Consider the following 17,982-nt stretch of genomic DNA (forward strand, 5'->3'; position numbering starts at 1 on the left):
ATTTTTTACGGGTGTGGTCGACACAAGTACTCAGGGAATTGAAGTTACACCCAGGCAGCATATATTTTTCATCTGCCTACCTTTACAGGTTTGGGTTGGGTTAACACAATATTTCTAGGATTACAAGTTTTACTGAGCAACAAAGCACTTTAAAAATGGGCAAACTTTGTGCAACCAACACATCTAAATACGTAAACAGTCTATTTACGTCACAAATAGAATCAAAACTGTCCTTCCACACACTGCTGCAAAAAATATTAAAGTCATAAAGTAAACATTATTATCAGAGCTTTTACTAATAGCCTAAGGAAAGCTTATCAGTGCCAGTGTACCCTGTTATCTGTCAGTCTATACGTGCATACTGCTTACTCACTACTGTGAACGTGCACTTATGTGAACTCAATTTTCATTTGACCAGTGAATAAATAACTAACTTATTGCATACTTTCGTACACACTGTGTGATCTCACTTGGAAGTCAAACAAATGGTAACTCTGTACTTTTTATGACAGTTCTTTTAAGTTAAAGAGTTAAATGTATTTCCTGAGAGTTTAATTTTTTTTAAAAAAGGGTAAACATGCACATAGAAAAGCAAAACACACAAAAATCTTTATTACACTGTAAATTGCCAAATACAATATTGCATTTTTTAAAAAAACATCCCTCCTTACATTGTTTTCAGTCACATTTCTGGCAAGAGAATAAAAGGGCAAATGATTCTGAAATCATACATATATTTTATTAGCTTTGAGCATTTTACACAATACTAAACTTGTCCAAATGTTATGAATCTTCGACTGTCAGAAAGACTGTAATACATGATGAAATGCTGGCTGTCAAAGTGTCATAAACACATTTTAAATCCGGGAAAGAGCATTATTTATGTTTTGCTGCATTTTTTACGGGTGTGGTCGACACAAGTACTCAGGGAATTGAAGTTACACCCAGGCAGCATATATTTTTCATCTGCCTACCTTTACAGGTTTGGGTTGGGTTAACACAATATTTCTAGGATTACAAGTTTTACTGAGCAACAAAGCACTTTAAAAATGGGCAAACTTTGTGCAACCAACACATCTAAATACGTAAACAGTCTATTTACGTCACAAATAGAATCAAAACTGTCCTTCCACACACTGCTGCAAAAAATATTAAAGTCATAAAGTAAACATTATTATCAGAGCTTTTACTAATAGCCTAAGGAAAGCTTATCAGTGCCAGTGTACCCTGTTATCTGTCAGTTTATACGTGCATACCGCTTATTCACTACTGTGAACGTGCACTTATGTGAACTCAATTTTCATTTGACCAGTGAATAAATAACTAACTTATTGCATACTTTCATGCTGTTGCCATCAATCACAAGTTCCACTGTGAGGTGCAACAAGGCTCCTTGTCAGCCTTTAGGGTTCTCTCTTTCGTCCTGGATGATGGTTTCAATTTGGTTTCCAAGGGTGGAGAAATAAGGTCGCTCATCAAAGTCGTACGCCCAGCACTGCCTCATCAAACTGTACACCTGGTGTTACAATTAAATTAATATCAGCGAGATTGCAGATTACGCAATAACAGGACAGAAAGGACATCACTTTATCACTGATGTAAGACAGACTGTCATTTTACCAAAGGTCTCGTTGACTTACAGTACCTTTTTCAACTGCACAGAGTAAACATACCTTTGGCGGGCAGTTTAGAGGAGCCGGTAACCTCCAGTTAGCCTTCAGCAGACTTGCCAGATGCATTGAAATGGATGTACCCAGCACATTGTGCCCAATCTCCTGCATATAAAGCTAAAACAAAACAGTCAATGGGGATTCATATTTAAACTGAAATATTTTCTAGACATATTCATAACAACTGTAAATTTTCTTACTCTTTTTGGATTGCAGCTTGTGTCACAGTAGGTGAAGATTTCATGAAGAACGACCCCAAAACTCCAGACATCTGATTTGTGGGAGAATCTGGACTCAGTGATGGACTCTGGAGCATACCTGTATTAAATGTTTGACAATTAGAGCACAAATTAATCCTGAATTATAGGGTGTCTGGTCACTTCTAGCAGAGAAATATATATCATCTCAGCTTATGTTGCAATTTTCTAGATAATCTGTTATGAGAAGCTTTTTTTTTTTTTTTTAAAACAATCATTGCTGCGTATTCAGTTTTATTCACATACTTTAAATAATTGATGGACCTTCTGGGTAAGATGCTTATACACATTCTCATATTAGTAAATATTAAGAACCAGTAACCACAAAGATTAGAGACAAAAGGAAATAGCTGATTCGTCAAACAGCAGCCTTTCAAAACTCTGCTTTTATTGCTGCTAGTGTTACATGCTAGAGGAAATATACCAGAAGATGGGGCTTTCTCCAGGGTGTGTGACACGGTAGTACTCCTTGTTATGAGGAATGACTTTGGTCAGCCCAAAATCAGCAATCTTTACCAGCGTCTCACTGGCTACAAGGATATTTCTGGCCGCAAGGTCTCGGTGCACATAGCGCAGGCTCTGCAGGTACTCCATGCCCTGAGAACATTAGAAACAGAAGAATGACGCCTTTATTTCTCTTTGTATAAAAAGGTGCAAAGTTTTTAGTTAACACTTCATCTTGTCACATTCTAACATAACTCTACAAAATATGCCAGTCTTGCAACAGACAAGACTGAACAGCCAAAACTTCACTGAACTGATCCACACAGCTGAGAAAAATATGCACATAGTATTTTAACACACACACACACACACAAGAATAATTAAACTTCTGCCCTGTGAAATGTCAGGCGTACACACAGGTGAGTAAATTCATTATGATACCATAAAAACTGTGCAAAGTCTCTCTGATGAGGCCAACACAGGAACACTTCCAAAATTTTTAATCTGCTGGTCTTTTGTTGTGCTCTTATAAACTGGTAGTTTAAACATTTAAAAAAAATAATAATAAAATTTTTGTGTCATTGTGATAGTTTGTGTTTTTTAGGTGAATTCCCGTGGAATACATATAATTTGAAAGCAGCACACACATTAAACAAAGGACTTAAAGTCACAGAATGTCGATCATTATTTAAGTTTGTGTCAGCAAGTGATTCAATTAAGATCCACACAGGACAAATCATATTTTTAAAATGCTGCAAGCTCACATACCTTACAAATCTGAGAAGCAAAAAGTAACATCCGCCTGGTGTTGATGTTGTGTCTGTTATTCTCTAGGTAGCCAATAAGGCTGCCGTAGGGCAGGTACTCCATCACTAAACTCATATTGAGGCGACCTGTGAACAAGCAAACCATAAAATTATTTATTAGATAATCTTCCTTCAAGTGGGTCATCCCACACAATAAGTCTGCAACTGTAATGTTGTTACATACACACAGACATGTGCAAGTGACTTTAAAGGGAACTTAATTAGCACTACAGCTTAATAAGTCCCTTGGGTTTACAGCTTCACAAAAAGGCCTTACAAGTCATCTTAAACACATCAATTTGAAATGGCAGGGGAAGCACCTACGAGTTACCATGAGTTAATGGACAAAACAGGAAAAATGAGAACTGATAGTTTTATAATCTAAGCAGCGTAATAACTTCCACTGGGGGAGATAATTGTATGACATGTTTTTCCTTTTGTTAGTTTTTTTTTTTTTACCCATGCTGTAGCAGACTCCTTTGTATTTGACGATGTAGTCGCAGTGTAAGACACGGAGGGTGTTGACCTCTTTTTGGAAGTCCTCCAGGTTTGACTGCTTGTTCGACTGCAGCTTCTTCACAGCCACCAGCTCACCGGTGTTATCACCCAGTGGGTCGTAACGGCAAAGCTCTACACTGCCAAAGTTTCCCTGGAAAAGTGTTAAGTCACAGTCAAAAATGAAAGCTAAAGTAGACACAATATATACACAATATACCATCCAGCCCATGTTGCAAAACATCAACTTGCTTGACATATTTTCATATAAATGATTTCAGTTTAAAGCTTCTGTACATTATGTGCTGCTTCATACGTACTTTTCCCAGAGGGCAGATGTAGCGCAAGTATCTCTCCTCAAACAGCATCTGGTCGTGCTGAGAATGGGCTCTGCTCACAGGGCTCTGTGTGACAGGCTCAGTAGCATGAAGTATCACATAGTCTGGCCAAAAAACAAAAAAACAAAACAAAAAAATGAAAAAAATTAGCAGCATTGTCACTCAGATCTTGCTGAATTGGTTAGTACCTAAAATGAAAACAGCTATCTGTAGCAACAGTACTCCAACCTTTGTATATTGAACAGTTACCCCTGCAGGAATTAAGCAGACACATGTGACAGAAGAGAAGTGAAACAGGTATTCAGATCAAACAGGACATTTCTCTTTTCTATTTTTGGTGTATTATAATTTACAGTATAGTAACTGTGTAATTTTTAAAGTATTTTTATTTTTAAAAAAGGTGCATTCAACCTAATTCACACTAGTTTTGAAATGTACTTACTTACATTGAGTTATCTGGACTTTTCCCCCATAATGAGTATAATTGCACAGACTTGTTTCATTAAATAATTCATAGTTGATCTTTATAAGAACACCTTTGCACTGGCATGTGCAACACGCGACTGTGAATGCCTGTGAACTTCAAATCCTTAATTTAGCTGTGTTGTGATCATTATTTCAGATATATCACGTTCAGACTGTGATTCTTGTGGATGCTTTAAATGTTTTTAAACATGGTGAAAGGTCGGCAGAGCGTTTCAGCACCCGAACACTTCTACTACAAAGCCATGCTGTTGTAATAGATGCAGTTTGCAGTTTAGCATCATCTTGCTGAAATATGCAAGATCTTCAAGATAAAATATGTTGTCTGCATAGGAGCATATGTTGGTCTAAAACCTGTATATGCCTTTCATGGAATCATACCGCCTAAGGGCCCGAAGATCACGGGCATCCAATATTGATTTTGGCTTCGTCCTTTGCACACAGAGATTTCTCCAGATTTTCTGAATCTTTGGATGACATTATGTACTGTAGATGATGAAAGAGTCAAAGTCTTCACAATTTTACATTGAAGAACATTATTCTGAATTTGTTCCAGAATTTGCAGATGCAGTCTTTTTCAGACTTGTGAACCTCGGCCCATTTTTACCTCTGAGAAACTCTGCCTCTCTACGATGCTTCTTTTTGTACCCAGTCATGTTACTGACCTGTAGCCAGCTAATCTAACTGGCTGCAAAATGTTCTTCATGCTGTTTCTCTTTAGTACAATTACTTTTCCAGCTTTTTGTTGCCCAGTTCTGACTTTGTTTGAGATACACTGCTGCCATCAAATTCAAAATAAGCTGATATATGTTTTTGATACAAAAAGTCCATTCATGAATTCTGGTCTTAACTAAATGTATTCATTTATTTATTTTAAAAGAACAGTTTTAATATATATAGCTGAATAGCTGTACAGTATAAAACAGATTTTCACCTGAAGTGATGAGACTGTTGAGCTGACGGATAATACTGCGACAAGAAGGTCTGAAATCAGCCTGGTAGTCCATGCACTGACTGATCAGATCTGCAAGCTCTGTCCACTGAGAGGGAGGCAGCTGCTGGAAGCTCTCATAAAACTGCCGCTTCTACAAAAACACGTCAGTGGCACCAATTAATGTCAGTATGAGATTTTTACTTATCAGTGAAAATTAAGTGAGAATTAAACACAAGCTCATTTCAGCTACACAGTCTTTAACCTTTTCATAGTTTTTCATTAAAATGCAAATTCAAACGCTACTATAGTATTCTGAACTACGTCAGTCTGTCTATATACTGAACTTTATGAACCTAAAACACAGTATCCTCTAGTTTAGGTATTTTCTTCAGCACATGGCAATGAGTCAGACAGCTGACATGTTTATAGTGTTTAAAACCTTCCAAAACCACAAACTGCAGATTAGACAAGAGGATCTACCTGATCCAGGTTCCAGCCTCGTAGTGGGGAGTTGCCATTGTTGAAGATTTCCCACACAGTGGCGCCAAAGCTCCACTTATCACACTCCAGGGTCAGTTTTTCTGGCGCTGCCAGGACCTCCGGGGCCACCCAGGGGATCCTGTCGAGAATAACTGGGGAAGCAGCAACAATATTAATACATTTGATCATCTATTTATTTGTTTGGTTATAAGGGAGGAGATGAAAGTGTCTTCTATTTTGTCACAGTAAGATTAGTTACGAAACAAAGTCACCCTATTGAGTCAATAAGATTACATAAAGACCATCACTCTGTTGTCCTACGAGAAAAATCTTTCTCATCTATCTCAATATTTGTAGTCTTTTCATTATAGGTGTGAGAGGTGTTAGGCAGTAACTAGGTTAAAAAGAGGTGGAAAATCTGTTGCTTTTGCATATATTACTGTGCATGAAAGCATTTTTTTTAATAATGCCATATTTCAGACAACTTGAGCAAATAATATTTGGACAAATACAGTATTAATGCAACACCATTAAAGGCAGCATGCGCCAGAAAAGGCAATTGCTATCAACAGAAAAGCATCATTTGGCAATATGCACTCAAATTCTGAGTATTATTTTTTTTTATTGTGCTGCCTTTCTTCTGCCAATCAAATCAGTCAATTGATCTAAAAAGCCAGCTACCCCATGCCAAGGAGGAAGAAATCCTGTCACCACTGAGCTGCTCAGTGTCAGAGCCGAGGAATCATACACAGGCTGCAGAGGAGGCATCTGCTTATTCCCCAGTTTAGAAGTAATCACAAGTAGTTATTTTACTAATTACTAAAGTAAGAACTCAAAAGTGACAGAGGAACTAATCATTTGTAACCTATGACATTTCAAAGTTAAACTTACTAACTATTTAGAAAAAATCTTTACCATCTTTGCCCACCATGGCCAAACTGATGCCTGGATCACTCAGCTTTATGAAAGGAGAGCTGGGCTGAGAGGGGTCACCTTCTCTGGCCAGCAGGAGATTTTTGGCGCAGATATTTCCATGAACAATGTTCTTCTCTTCCTGCAAGACAGTGACATGTGATTCAGGACAACGATCGCAACATTTCTGACCCAAACTAAGCAGGCAATTTACCATCCAGGACAGAATAATATCTGAGTCCTTTTAACGTGTTATTAAGAATATTCAACAGCTGCATTAATTCTATTGTTGTAATTATATATTTTAAAACCTGGGGAAACAAATGATGTTTTAAAAAGCGTTTAGTGGTTGCATATCATGTAATCTGCAGCCTACAGCCAAGTCCCACTCTAAGCTGTCTTCTTGTCATTTCCACATCAGTAAATCTTCCTTACCAGGAAGTTGAGGGCTGATGCGAGCTGTTTGGCTAAGTCAAGTTTCCAGCTCACTGATACAGTTCTCCCTCTTTTCAAGTAAAGGTCAAGGGCCCCGTACTTGACATACTCCTGCACCATGATGTCTGAAAGGCACAGCAAGGTTTGTTTCAACAGCTGTACTTCAAACCAAACACAGAGTGCTCACTCGCAGAGCAGCATCTGTGCTCGGGCCACATGGTATGAAACAAAGTGAACCAAATAACTTTGAAATTACAACTACTTATGTCAGTCGAAATGCAGCAATGCATCTAGAAAACATAAAGCACGTTAGCTTTACCGAGCTGATAAACAGGCAATCGGCAAACAAAGACGGTCAATACAATCATGCAACTTAGTTTTAACTTACTCTTTACTCCATGAACACTAACACCGTACACAAGGAGGAGGTGTCTGTGTGTAATCTGACTCATCAAGCTGGCAGCTTCAAAGAATGACTGTGAGAAAAAAGAAGGTACAAACGCATGTGTTAATGCTAAAATACTTCCTATGAACTTCCAATGAATATTAAACAAATATATATATATATATATATATATATAAACACTTTGGTCTATAAAAACTCACCTCCCAGCAGTTCTTGTGAGTGGCATCAAGCTCCTTCAGTACAACCTCCGTCACACGCTTCTCCCCATCATGAATGTCAATTTTTTTGCCTTTAAAGATTTGAGTGAAAGAGCCCTTTCCAAGGCTTTCATCCTTATGGGGGGAAAGATCATAAGTAACATCATAACTTGGAAATTTCTTTCAGATTACCTTGAATACAGTGTCACAAGATTAGCATTAACACTATTTGTTCGTGCCACAGAATTATTAACTGCAAAACACATAACAGCTGCTGTAATAGAGGTATGACTAGTTGGATTAAAAGTATTGATAAAGTACAAGAAGCAGGGGCAGATTCAGATATTTAAATTTTCAGGAGTCAGTCCAAACCAAGGGAGTCTTAATAGCAATAAAATATTCAGAAATAATTTCATGACATGCATGTGTGGTCTGGAGATGTGTGTCTTTAGAAACACAAGATTGCACTGAATCTCTGCCACAGAGGACTCGTGTGGTGCAAGACTTTCACCCTCTAGAAGTCCCTGAAGTGGAGCTGCTGGTTCCACCTGCAGTGATGCATGAGCTCTCAGAATATTGGGAGTATCCTCAGTATAACCATTGCCAGATGAGATTCACTTGATGATTTTACGGCACAACTCTGAACCAGTATTCCAAAAATTATGATGAGGCGGGTCAAAAATATCTGTGTATAATGTGTCTTGTCAGAGGACTGCAATCAGTCAGTATATCTGAAATTGAGAGTGGTCTCACAGGCCAAAAACCTTGGTGAAGGTAATATATATATATATATATATATATATATATATATATATATATATATATATATATATATATATATATATATATATATATATATATATATATATATATATATATATATATATATATAATGTGAAGGATAATCCATACTAGTGATTGACACCCTAGCCTAAACCTTTACATACTGTAGAGCTACCCATACAGAATAAGGCAGAACAATAAATCCAACATAAAGGGTGGAGGCTGGAGGGGTTGGGCTGCTGATGCCTACCACTGACTTAATTTTATAACGGAATTTTATAACGGAAATTTAATGACACAGACAGGTTCTAAATGACTGACTCCATGTCAGCGTTGGCCCTGAGGCAACAGGCCTGCTTGATACAGCATATGAAACAACTTACCCAGCTCAGGTCTTCGTATCTGATCATGTGGAACTGGATGTGACTAAATTTGTTCCCTTCAGCTGTTGGAGAGCCTGGAGCTTCTACAGAGCTGCAGTTCCGTATGATGATCAAATTTGTGAGCTCTTCAGGAACAGTAGAAAACATGTTTGTTATGCAATCTATAGTCTTGTAAATATAAAAGCACAACAATTTGATGTATATAAAATTGTCAAATGACTGTAGATCTTACAGTATATAAAACCTAGTAATGTGTTTTTCTGTAGCCTCGATGCAGTTTGGAATAATAAATAACTTCCATTTGACGGATACACATGTAACCATGTGGCTGTTCTTTTGTTTATTTAACTTACTACTACAATTTACAGCTGGGAGTAGAAATGCAGATTCACAAAAAAAAAAAAAAAAACTTAGGTAACACAACAACTGTAACATGACAAATTACCAGGATTATTTTTTAATCAGAAAAACGTGTACTGTATTAAGAAGACTGGCATGCAGTAGATACAAATAAGTAATCACACTTTGATCCTTCTGTAACAGAACCGATAAAATATGGACATAACCTGCTGCTCTTAAATGCAACACCTAAAAGTGCCTTAAAACTGCACTGCTCCTAATGGCCAGCAGGGGGCAGCTTCTCGCATTGCAAAAAGAAGTCTGGAAAGAAAGTGAGGAGAAAAGACCCTACTGCTCACTTATATTTTTTAGTTACCTTTTTTATGTTTTTCAGTACAACATGATATTCATTTTCTGAATGATTATCCAATTTAGAGTAAAAATAAAAATTAATCTAAGGAATTGGCTCTTTTTTTTTTTTGGTAAGTACTTTATATGTCTGTTTTCCACTAGTCAAAACAAGCATCCCAGTTATCACAGTACTTGTTCAATTCACCCTGCTAACCAGACTAGCTAGCTGATCCGTTGGCATGATACCAGGTTTCAGGAACTACATGGCCAAAATGCCAAACTAAGGCTTCAAAACAGCTGCTCACAAACCAGTGTGTGACATCATGTGGGTTGTCTCCATTTTTACTATGACCAGTAAGACTTAATGAAGTTTCAGGATCACAGCTCTCTGTGTGTTTGCCCTTGTATTTTTGCTCATATCATGATGTAGCTTAAGGAGAAATACCTTTAGGTCGGGGCGGACAGCAGCATGTTAGCTTCACAGGTACTTCAGCCAGCAGCAGCTTATTGTGTTGATAGTGGCTGGTGAGCTCTCGCAAGCTAGAAAATGATTTCTGGACGCCAAAGAAACTGTAGTGCTCATTTTTATTAATGAGACAGTCTTTATAATCAAGTCCAAGCGGGGTCTGCAGAAATAAGAGGTTGTTTTTCGATCAGACTGAAGAATCCACACACTTTATTCAAAATGTAAGACATGGGAAACACTTTTGCACTTTGTATTGAGCAGATACTTCTTTGGCTGTTCCTCAACAAGGAGTGGGTGACAAATTAATTGTTACAGGACACATTTAAAAAAAAAAACATTTTTGTCCATGTCTGTACCTGAACACAAACAGTGAGGAAAAAGTTGTCATAGTTTTTGGGACTCTGCCGCAGAAGGAAGGTGCCGCCTTCAGATCCTGACCTTTTCAGTTTGTTAACTGCAATCTCAGATCTGCTCAAACAGGATACAAAAATATATAATACGGTATATATATGTGTTAAACAGATGCCTGTGAAAGCTGGTGCCTGATTAAGTAATTATCAAAATGGCTCACGTTATTGGGCCGTGACAGTGGTTTTTGATTCCTTCCAGGATACTTGGTGGAGCAATGTCTTGCCAGAAGAAGTGGTTTGAGTCTGTGGTCAGTCTGAAGTAACCGTCAACAAGAGACACAAAGGAAAGTGCCTCTTTGAGAGTCTGAAATGTGATTTCCTGTAAAGAAATTAGGCATAAATATGCATATGAAGTTGCACTGCACCTATAAAAAGCAAAAGCCTTAACACATTTTTATTTGGTTGCTATCCCCGTCAAGGAGGTCTCCTGTTGCAGCGCTGCACCACTTAAAAGCACTACATTTAGCTACATTTTTTCAACTCCTTCCAGATTTACTATGCAGTCTTCATGGTAAGACTGCACACCCTGCTTGACACATTTGGCCCTCTGTGATTTTGCCCTCTTACCTAAAATGAATTCTATATTAGAGGGTCTCTGTTTGACAGTGTCTGCAAGCATTTTTATGCCGAATAACCTGGAGGTTGGAGGTCTTTTCTGGATGCCAAGTGGTGATTGAAAAATAGTTCCATAATGAAAGTAGAAACAACATCATAGATGTTACCACATCATTTCAAGGTACTACTTAAAAGCTGACTTGTGTAGACATCTGCTCACAGCCATGTACTAACCACATTAGTTGTTAGTATTTAAAAAAAAATAAAGACAAATGAATTTAATTACTTCTCTGCAGTAATCTGATCTATATTTCTTATTTCTTAGAGATGGTCTGGACAGACCTCTAACCTTAAGGAAGCAATACAAAAGTAGCAGATGTTCTCAAAGTGGTACGATTACACAATACACTGTTAAGGGGAATAGTTTCCAAATTGTTCATATTATATATACAAGGAAAACACTAAAACACTTTCTAGATTTAAAAAAAAAATCTTTAAGTGTAAAATATGTCCTTTACCAAGCAGCAGTCATCCTTGCGTGTTATAATCACCATCCTGCTGTCTTGGGGTAACTGCTCATGGCACACCCTCTGTATACTGATGTCAGTGATTTCTTGGAAATCACAGAAGGTCTGCCACTCAACTCCAGGCAAAATCTATTTAATTGATAGTAGTTTTGGTAGTTTTAGTAGCATAGCAGAGATATTAAAGCAGGAAAATTGTAACAGTGAAAACTAAGCTCAATCTTGTGCTTACCAGGCCATCATCAGAACGGTTACAGGTTTGAATTCCTGTTTCTCCTGTGACCCGCACAAGAGAGTCTTTCGTTGTGTTGGAAGAAGAATGAGTCACTCGGAAGGTTTCAGTTCCAAGAGAAGGCTCAATGCCAGCCAGCTCAATCAGGTACTTGAGTTTCAGGCTGCACTCATCTACTGAGCAGTGGCCGAGCTTCTTTAAGAAACGCTTGAGGGTGTTTCGAATTCGGTAGCGGTCCAGCCGGTTTCGTTTCTGGATGTCATGGCGATGTGACTTGGGAAGGCAAGACTTGTAGCTAAAGAAGAATAATATTTAGTGTAATGACTGGAAACTAGAACAAATTGTTCTACAAGCAATGATACAGTCACAACTGTAAATACCTGACAGTCTTGCAGAGATCTCTTACACTTTGGTGACGCTCCTTAGCCATTCTCCACAAGTCCAGCACTGCAAGCCCAAGGCATTCCTCTTGGAGACTCAATGGCGGAGCTACACCTGCTTCACTTTCAATAAAGTCATTTCGCAGCTAAGCAGCAAAAGAAATAAATTAGAGTCATTTTCTTTGACATCTTCTAGTATAAAAAAGCATGCAGATTTTTGTGTCTGTAACTTGTGTTACATTGTACAGTAGAGTATGTGTTAAAGAACAAAAAACTCGTAAACACCTCAAAGAAATGAAGGCATTTGTGGAAAAAAATAATTATGAGGTGACATATGACAAAGGGAGCATATGGTTGGATAAAGTTTATTGTGCTGATGAATTACATAGTTGGATCTCATAGAATCATAATTTTCAGTATTGGAAATTGTAAGTATTTCTTCTTACTGGTAGTTGGATGAAATACTTATTCTGTACTTAAGTCAGTAGAATGTTTATTTTATAATTTTCTATCAGTCTCAAACTGATGGTTTTTTAAAAAAAAAATAATGATAATGCCCTTTTTAAATTAAAGAAAAATGTAATGTCTAAAACATTACTTAAGATGTTTGGAGATAATATGATTATTTTGTACTTGTACCTGAGCAAAAAGGTAGTCAATGACACTGCAGTCAAGTACTGGACTGATTCTATCTCTAGTCAAACTGTAGCGGTATGAAGATCTTGGTCCTTGCCTAAACCAGTTTCCAAAGAAGAACCTTCAAACACACACAAAAAAAAACTCCATCACATATCATAGCATAAAACCAACCTTTACTTCCAGATCCAATAAAAAACTGTCAACTAGTGCTGCAAACTGTAATTATTCATAGCAATGCACTAAGCATTCAACAAATTAATATAGTTGTTCACATCATTAGGTACAGCATGCTAGCTACTGTACTGGACTCCCTTTTGCTTTCAGAACAGCCTTAATTATTCATGGGACAAATTCAACACAGTGCTGAAAACATTCCTCAGATTCTGGTCCATATTTACATGAAAGCATCGCACAGTTGCTGCAGATTTGTTGGCTGCACATCCATGGCGTGACTCTCCAATTCCACAACATCTCAGTTGTGCTCTGTTTGACTGAGATCTGGTGACTGTGGAGGTCATTTGTGACCCAATCTGGCAAAAGGAGTCGCAGGGGCTGATTTTTATGCCAATAACATATCAATAACATTTTTTTCATTGGTGAAATTGAGTTGCATAGTTAATATGCAAAATAATTTTAATAACGACATCACTGGTAGCGTGTACAAGCGCTCAAAACATCTCTCAAAAGGTCTCTGCCTTGTTGCTGAGAGCATCCCGTGAACCCAGAAATGACCTGCAATACAGCACGCTGATTCCTATGTTATTGGCATAAAAATTAGCCCCTGCGACTTGGACTCCTTTTGCCATATCGGGTCACATTTGAGTACAGTGAACCTATTATCATGTTCAAGAAACCAGAGATTATTTGAGCTTTGTAATAAGGTGTGTTATCTTGCTGGAAGCAGCCATCAGGAGATGGTTACACTGCTGTGAACTTTGTCAAAAACATACCAGCACCAGCTAATGCACCTAAGCCTTTGATACAAGGCAGGATGTATCCATGCATTCATCAGAATCTCACCGTAAAAACTGAGACTGCCACTGACTGGATATTTTTATCTTTTTCAGCACATTCTCTATAAACCCTGTAGATAGTTGTGTGGGAAAACCCCAGTAGAATTTTCAAAGCAGCCTATCTGGCACCAACAATGATGCCGCGTACGAAGTCACTCAAATAACCTTTCTTCCTGATTCTGATGCTCGGTTTGAACTTAAATATATTGAGGTGCTGCCATATGATTGGCTGATTAGGTTTTTCTATCAACAAGCAGTTGAGCAGGTTTACCTAATCAAGGGGTCAATGAGTGTACTTCAACTTGCCAGAAATGATTATTTTAATTCCTTTTTTGCGTGAGATTCAAATTTAATCGATAAAATATTTTATTTTACTTATTTTACTCAGATAACATCCCATCAAATAAGATAAATTGACACCCACCTGACTCTAAAGTGAACCTTTAAGTTTTCATCAGTGTCAAACATGTGTGATGGAGGATACCAAAATGAGAGGTCTGCAGATGCCAAACCGAATAGACTCAGGTATACTGGCAAGATTCCTGGAAAAAGAAAAACAATAAACAACATCATAAATATGGCTGACAAAATTGGTAACTTGCTCCTAAATTTTCCTAATGGATGACATTTTTCTGATTTGTAAGAATATATGTATGCATATGCATAACAGTCTTACCGCATTTTTTTCCTGCTTGGATGCAGACATTTTCAGCAGATATTTGTCCAGATGTAATGTGTAAAGTTGTTGCTTCCTTTGTGGCAGGGAAGAAGTAGAGGTGTACTTGTAGATTAGGAACAGTGCTTGAACTGGACCTCTGGCTGCCTCCCCTGTCTCTGATCACCAGAGGAGTTAACTCTTCCTCGCTGAGATCCATGGGTACTTCTGAGAATAAAGTCAACAGCTAAACATCAGAAAATAGATTTAGAGGCAGCCAGGTGACCAGCTTTAATTTAACTTAAACTGAAAATCTTACACTGAAAAATGATTTGCATGTTAAATTTGAATGAGTGTGTCATAAGCGTCAATGTCCTGACTCTAAGTGGGATTTTTTTTTTTGGAAGTATCCTGTTAGCTTTGTGTGTTACAACTGGATTCAGAAACCTGGTTGAGCCCCAAACCAATCTGCAAGTAAAATGTTGGACATTTTATGTTCATGAAATGTCATCCAATACTACACATATAAACAAAGCAAATGAAAGATATGTTTCATATCCCCTTTCCGAACTGTATGTACATCAATGCTGGCTGGGATGTGTGGACAAGACTGTTTACAAGGCCAACTGTCAGTGGAAATTTTTGTTAACTACAGAGGAATTTGTGACCTCAAACAACATACATTAGGAGGAAAGTCACACAGGGAGCCAAAGGATGTTGAATTGAATTGAATAATGGGTGTGTTAGTGGGAGGTTCCTAGATAACAAAAAGACATGCATTAGGCAGTACCCGTGTATATCTGACAGAGTCTAATGTCAAAGCTCTTTCTCACGAATCACAACCTGCACCTGCCTGTGTGGACTTGAATTTCTGGTATTTATTCTTTTATTTATTCTGTCTTGGGCTCCCTGGTAAACAACAATGAACCTATTATTTTGGTATTCCCTAAGAACAATAATTGTTTTCATGTTTTGTAAAGTAAACTCAAATATGGCCTTTGGCTGTCTGTATAAAAAAATTATTGTGTGGATGAAAAAAAGAACTATCTCATTGTTCCACATGAATATACAGATATGTTGTGTAATTATATATACGGTGCTCAGCAGATTTATTATATTTACATGTAAGTACATTTACTTGCATTCCTGAACAGCACCAAAAGCACCATAGAACAGCATACCAGTGATATGATGGTGATTTTTATTTTGGTTTTTAGGGGAAAAAACAAGTTGGGAGTCCGTCCAGGATTAGCTGAAGCATGCTGAGTGCTGCCAACAGCCAAGTGACTTAACATCAACACAAAAAGCAAAGGCAACAAAGGTATCTCCCTATTGGATGAATAAAAGCAATTAGCAAAGCCTTTTTTGCAGTGACAGAGTTACATTTGGTTCATTTGAAAATTAATTCAAATGCTGATATGTGACAGGGAGCTAACAGGTAAGCAGTTACCAAATATGGGCAGCGGAACTGTTCAAGTCAATAGCTCTCAAATTACTTAAAGGTAAACAAGTCCTTAAATATCAGTTTGTGTTTGTAAACATTAGTACAGGCTCCTGCTCACATACCATTCAGTTGCATGCTATACAGTCATATGCATGACCAGATTTCTGTGCCTTCTAGATTAACATCTTATACCAAATATGAAGTAAACCTGGACAGCCCCCATGTACAAAGTTCATGTCCATGTAAAAACATTCAGAAACATTTTGAAAAGTCAGTTGTAGACTTGTGGGGATTCCCGCCCTCAAGTGAAACTGCTTACCACACTGTGCTGTAGCCCAAATGAACACTACATAACAGAGAAATTATTTCACTTTCCCATAAATGTGTTTCAAATACATTATTCAATGTTTTAAAAAATTAAAAACAGTCAACATAAACACTTCTGATATAAAAAGGAGTCACTATTAGAAAGTTAAGATAACATCTTGTGATTATGGACATACAATGAAAGCATCCACTCTTTGAATGTCAGTTTAGAAATAGCTAAAGACAGAGATTAATCTATAGATCAAGCACATTCTTTATAATGTGAATTTAAGCTTATTGATACAAAGGTAGAAAGCTGGATATTTCTTAGCAGGAAGTACATAAAAATTGCTTTATACTTACAGGATTATGGGCTACTGAAATCACTTATTGGATTGTTACCATCGCATGTGACCAAGAGAAGTCCTCATTTTGCTATTTTGCAACTGTAAACGAAGACTTATTTCGTTGACTTTTGTGGTGCGTGTGTGTCTGTGCGAGACAGGAAGTTTAAAAGGATTTCCTGATTTTGAGAAAACACATCATCTGTTTGTCATCAGTGTGTTGTCTCCCACACATACCCGCACGTACAACTTTAAAAACTGAAATACGTATGTCAGAAATTATGCAACTTTTCGTTATAATTTCCTTCTAAATTTAAGGGCCCATGATGCACATTACATGAGTGTTTGCATACTACTCTTTCGTGTTGCCCAAATAAAGAGATTCATCTGAAATATTTTTTTTAATGAAGTTAAAAAACAAAAATACTCTCAGTAAAAATGGCTGAACTTAATACATTTTGGGTACCACAGAGCAGTCCAAATGTTTCTCTTGTGCACCAGAAAATAAAATATTCAATGCAATAAAATATATTGAGCACATTTTTGCTTACTAGAGGATGTTGGGCAAGTTTGTTTTCCTCTATCATCAACCTGTATTATTGTATTCTAATGACCCCCTGCTCTTCTCTTCTTTCAAACACACTAGCAGGGAACATTTAGCAGAATTGCAAATATTTTGTTCATTCATCCAATACTATGATATTGCAGGGTGCATTTGGCATTGACCTATTCCAGTGGAGCACAGACTATTCTTTGCATTATTTTCCAGTGAGAAGAATCAGATCCACACTGGCCTCCAGCACTGCACCATAACCAATGTCTCTTCAAAAGTGAAAGTACAAATTCAATTTAATGAAACTCAGACACATCAGACAAAAATGCTTAAATTCCTGTTAATTAATTACACTTAAAACTCATCTTTTGACTCAACAATTGACTGTAAAACTTGACATCCTGTCTATAATTCATTATCAGAGTAATATCATGATTCATGCAGCTCCGCAGAAAGAAATCAACTGATCTGACATTACAGGAAAAGAGAAACAGCTGACAGCTGTGGTTTCCTTGTTCAGCACTTCGGTTTTAAGCAGTTTCCTGTTATAGCTGTAAGAAAACCACCTGGTCACAACAGCAAACATTTCAGTGTTTGAGGTAATTCTTGTAATTTCTTAACCTCTGACATATTAAATTTTCTTTTTTCATTACTTTTATCTATAGCCTTCCCGTTGTGTTCGAGTCAAATCTGACCGATTTACAACTTAAAACACTCATAAATATTGTGTTTTACATCTGATTGCCTC

The 17,982-nt window shown here is 37.3% G+C and overlaps 1 protein-coding gene across 3 annotated transcripts; it reads right to left on the reverse strand.

Annotated features, from left to right (window-relative positions):
• Nucleotides 1-512: 512 nt before the first annotated feature.
• Nucleotides 513-16,834, reverse strand: jak3 (Janus kinase 3 (a protein tyrosine kinase, leukocyte)). Of its 3 annotated transcripts, none has more exons than XM_030728136.1 (24): nt 16,701-16,834; nt 14,609-14,815; nt 14,357-14,474; nt 12,920-13,037; nt 12,281-12,426; nt 11,901-12,195; nt 11,663-11,800; nt 10,751-10,908; nt 10,536-10,647; nt 10,159-10,339; nt 9,024-9,148; nt 7,861-7,992; nt 7,643-7,730; nt 7,255-7,379; nt 6,823-6,961; nt 5,908-6,059; nt 5,428-5,578; nt 3,993-4,114; nt 3,637-3,826; nt 3,140-3,264; nt 2,352-2,524; nt 1,871-1,988; nt 1,674-1,787; nt 1,397-1,516 (listed from the first exon to the last, which is right to left on the reverse strand). In XM_030728136.1, exons 2-24 carry the CDS (start codon nt 14,805-14,807, stop codon nt 1,397-1,399), a joined length of 3,339 nt encoding a protein of 1,112 aa, XP_030583996.1. In that variant the 5' UTR covers nt 14,808-14,815; nt 16,701-16,834. The 3 variants fall into 3 exon arrangements, with proteins under 3 accessions (XP_030583995.1, XP_030583996.1, XP_030583997.1); XM_030728137.1 differs by having other exon boundaries at nt 14,609-14,834; nt 16,701-16,827; XM_030728135.1 differs by lacking the exon at nt 16,701-16,834 and having other exon boundaries at nt 513-1,516; nt 14,609-14,807.
• Between the last annotated feature and the right edge of the window lie 1,148 nt (nt 16,835-17,982).

Source organism: Archocentrus centrarchus, chromosome 4 (assembly GCF_007364275.1).
Source record: "Archocentrus centrarchus isolate MPI-CPG fArcCen1 chromosome 4, fArcCen1, whole genome shotgun sequence".
NCBI lineage: Eukaryota > Metazoa > Chordata > Actinopteri > Cichliformes > Cichlidae > Archocentrus > Archocentrus centrarchus.

Bases quoted from the DNA above. Each gene is read 5' to 3' on its own strand.
- jak3 (XM_030728135.1), bottom strand. From the start codon at position 14,807: ATGGATCTCAGCGAGGAAGAGTTAACTCCTCTGGTGATCAGAGACAGG. The intron at 7,993-9,023 runs GTAAGTTGTTTC...TCCCCCCATAAG, and splicing joins GATACGAAGACCTGAGCTGG to GATGAAAGCCTTGGAAAGGG. The intron at 1,788-1,870 runs GTAAGAAAATTT...GTTTTGTTTTAG, and splicing joins CAAGCTGCAATCCAAAAAGA to CTTTATATGCAGGAGATTGG.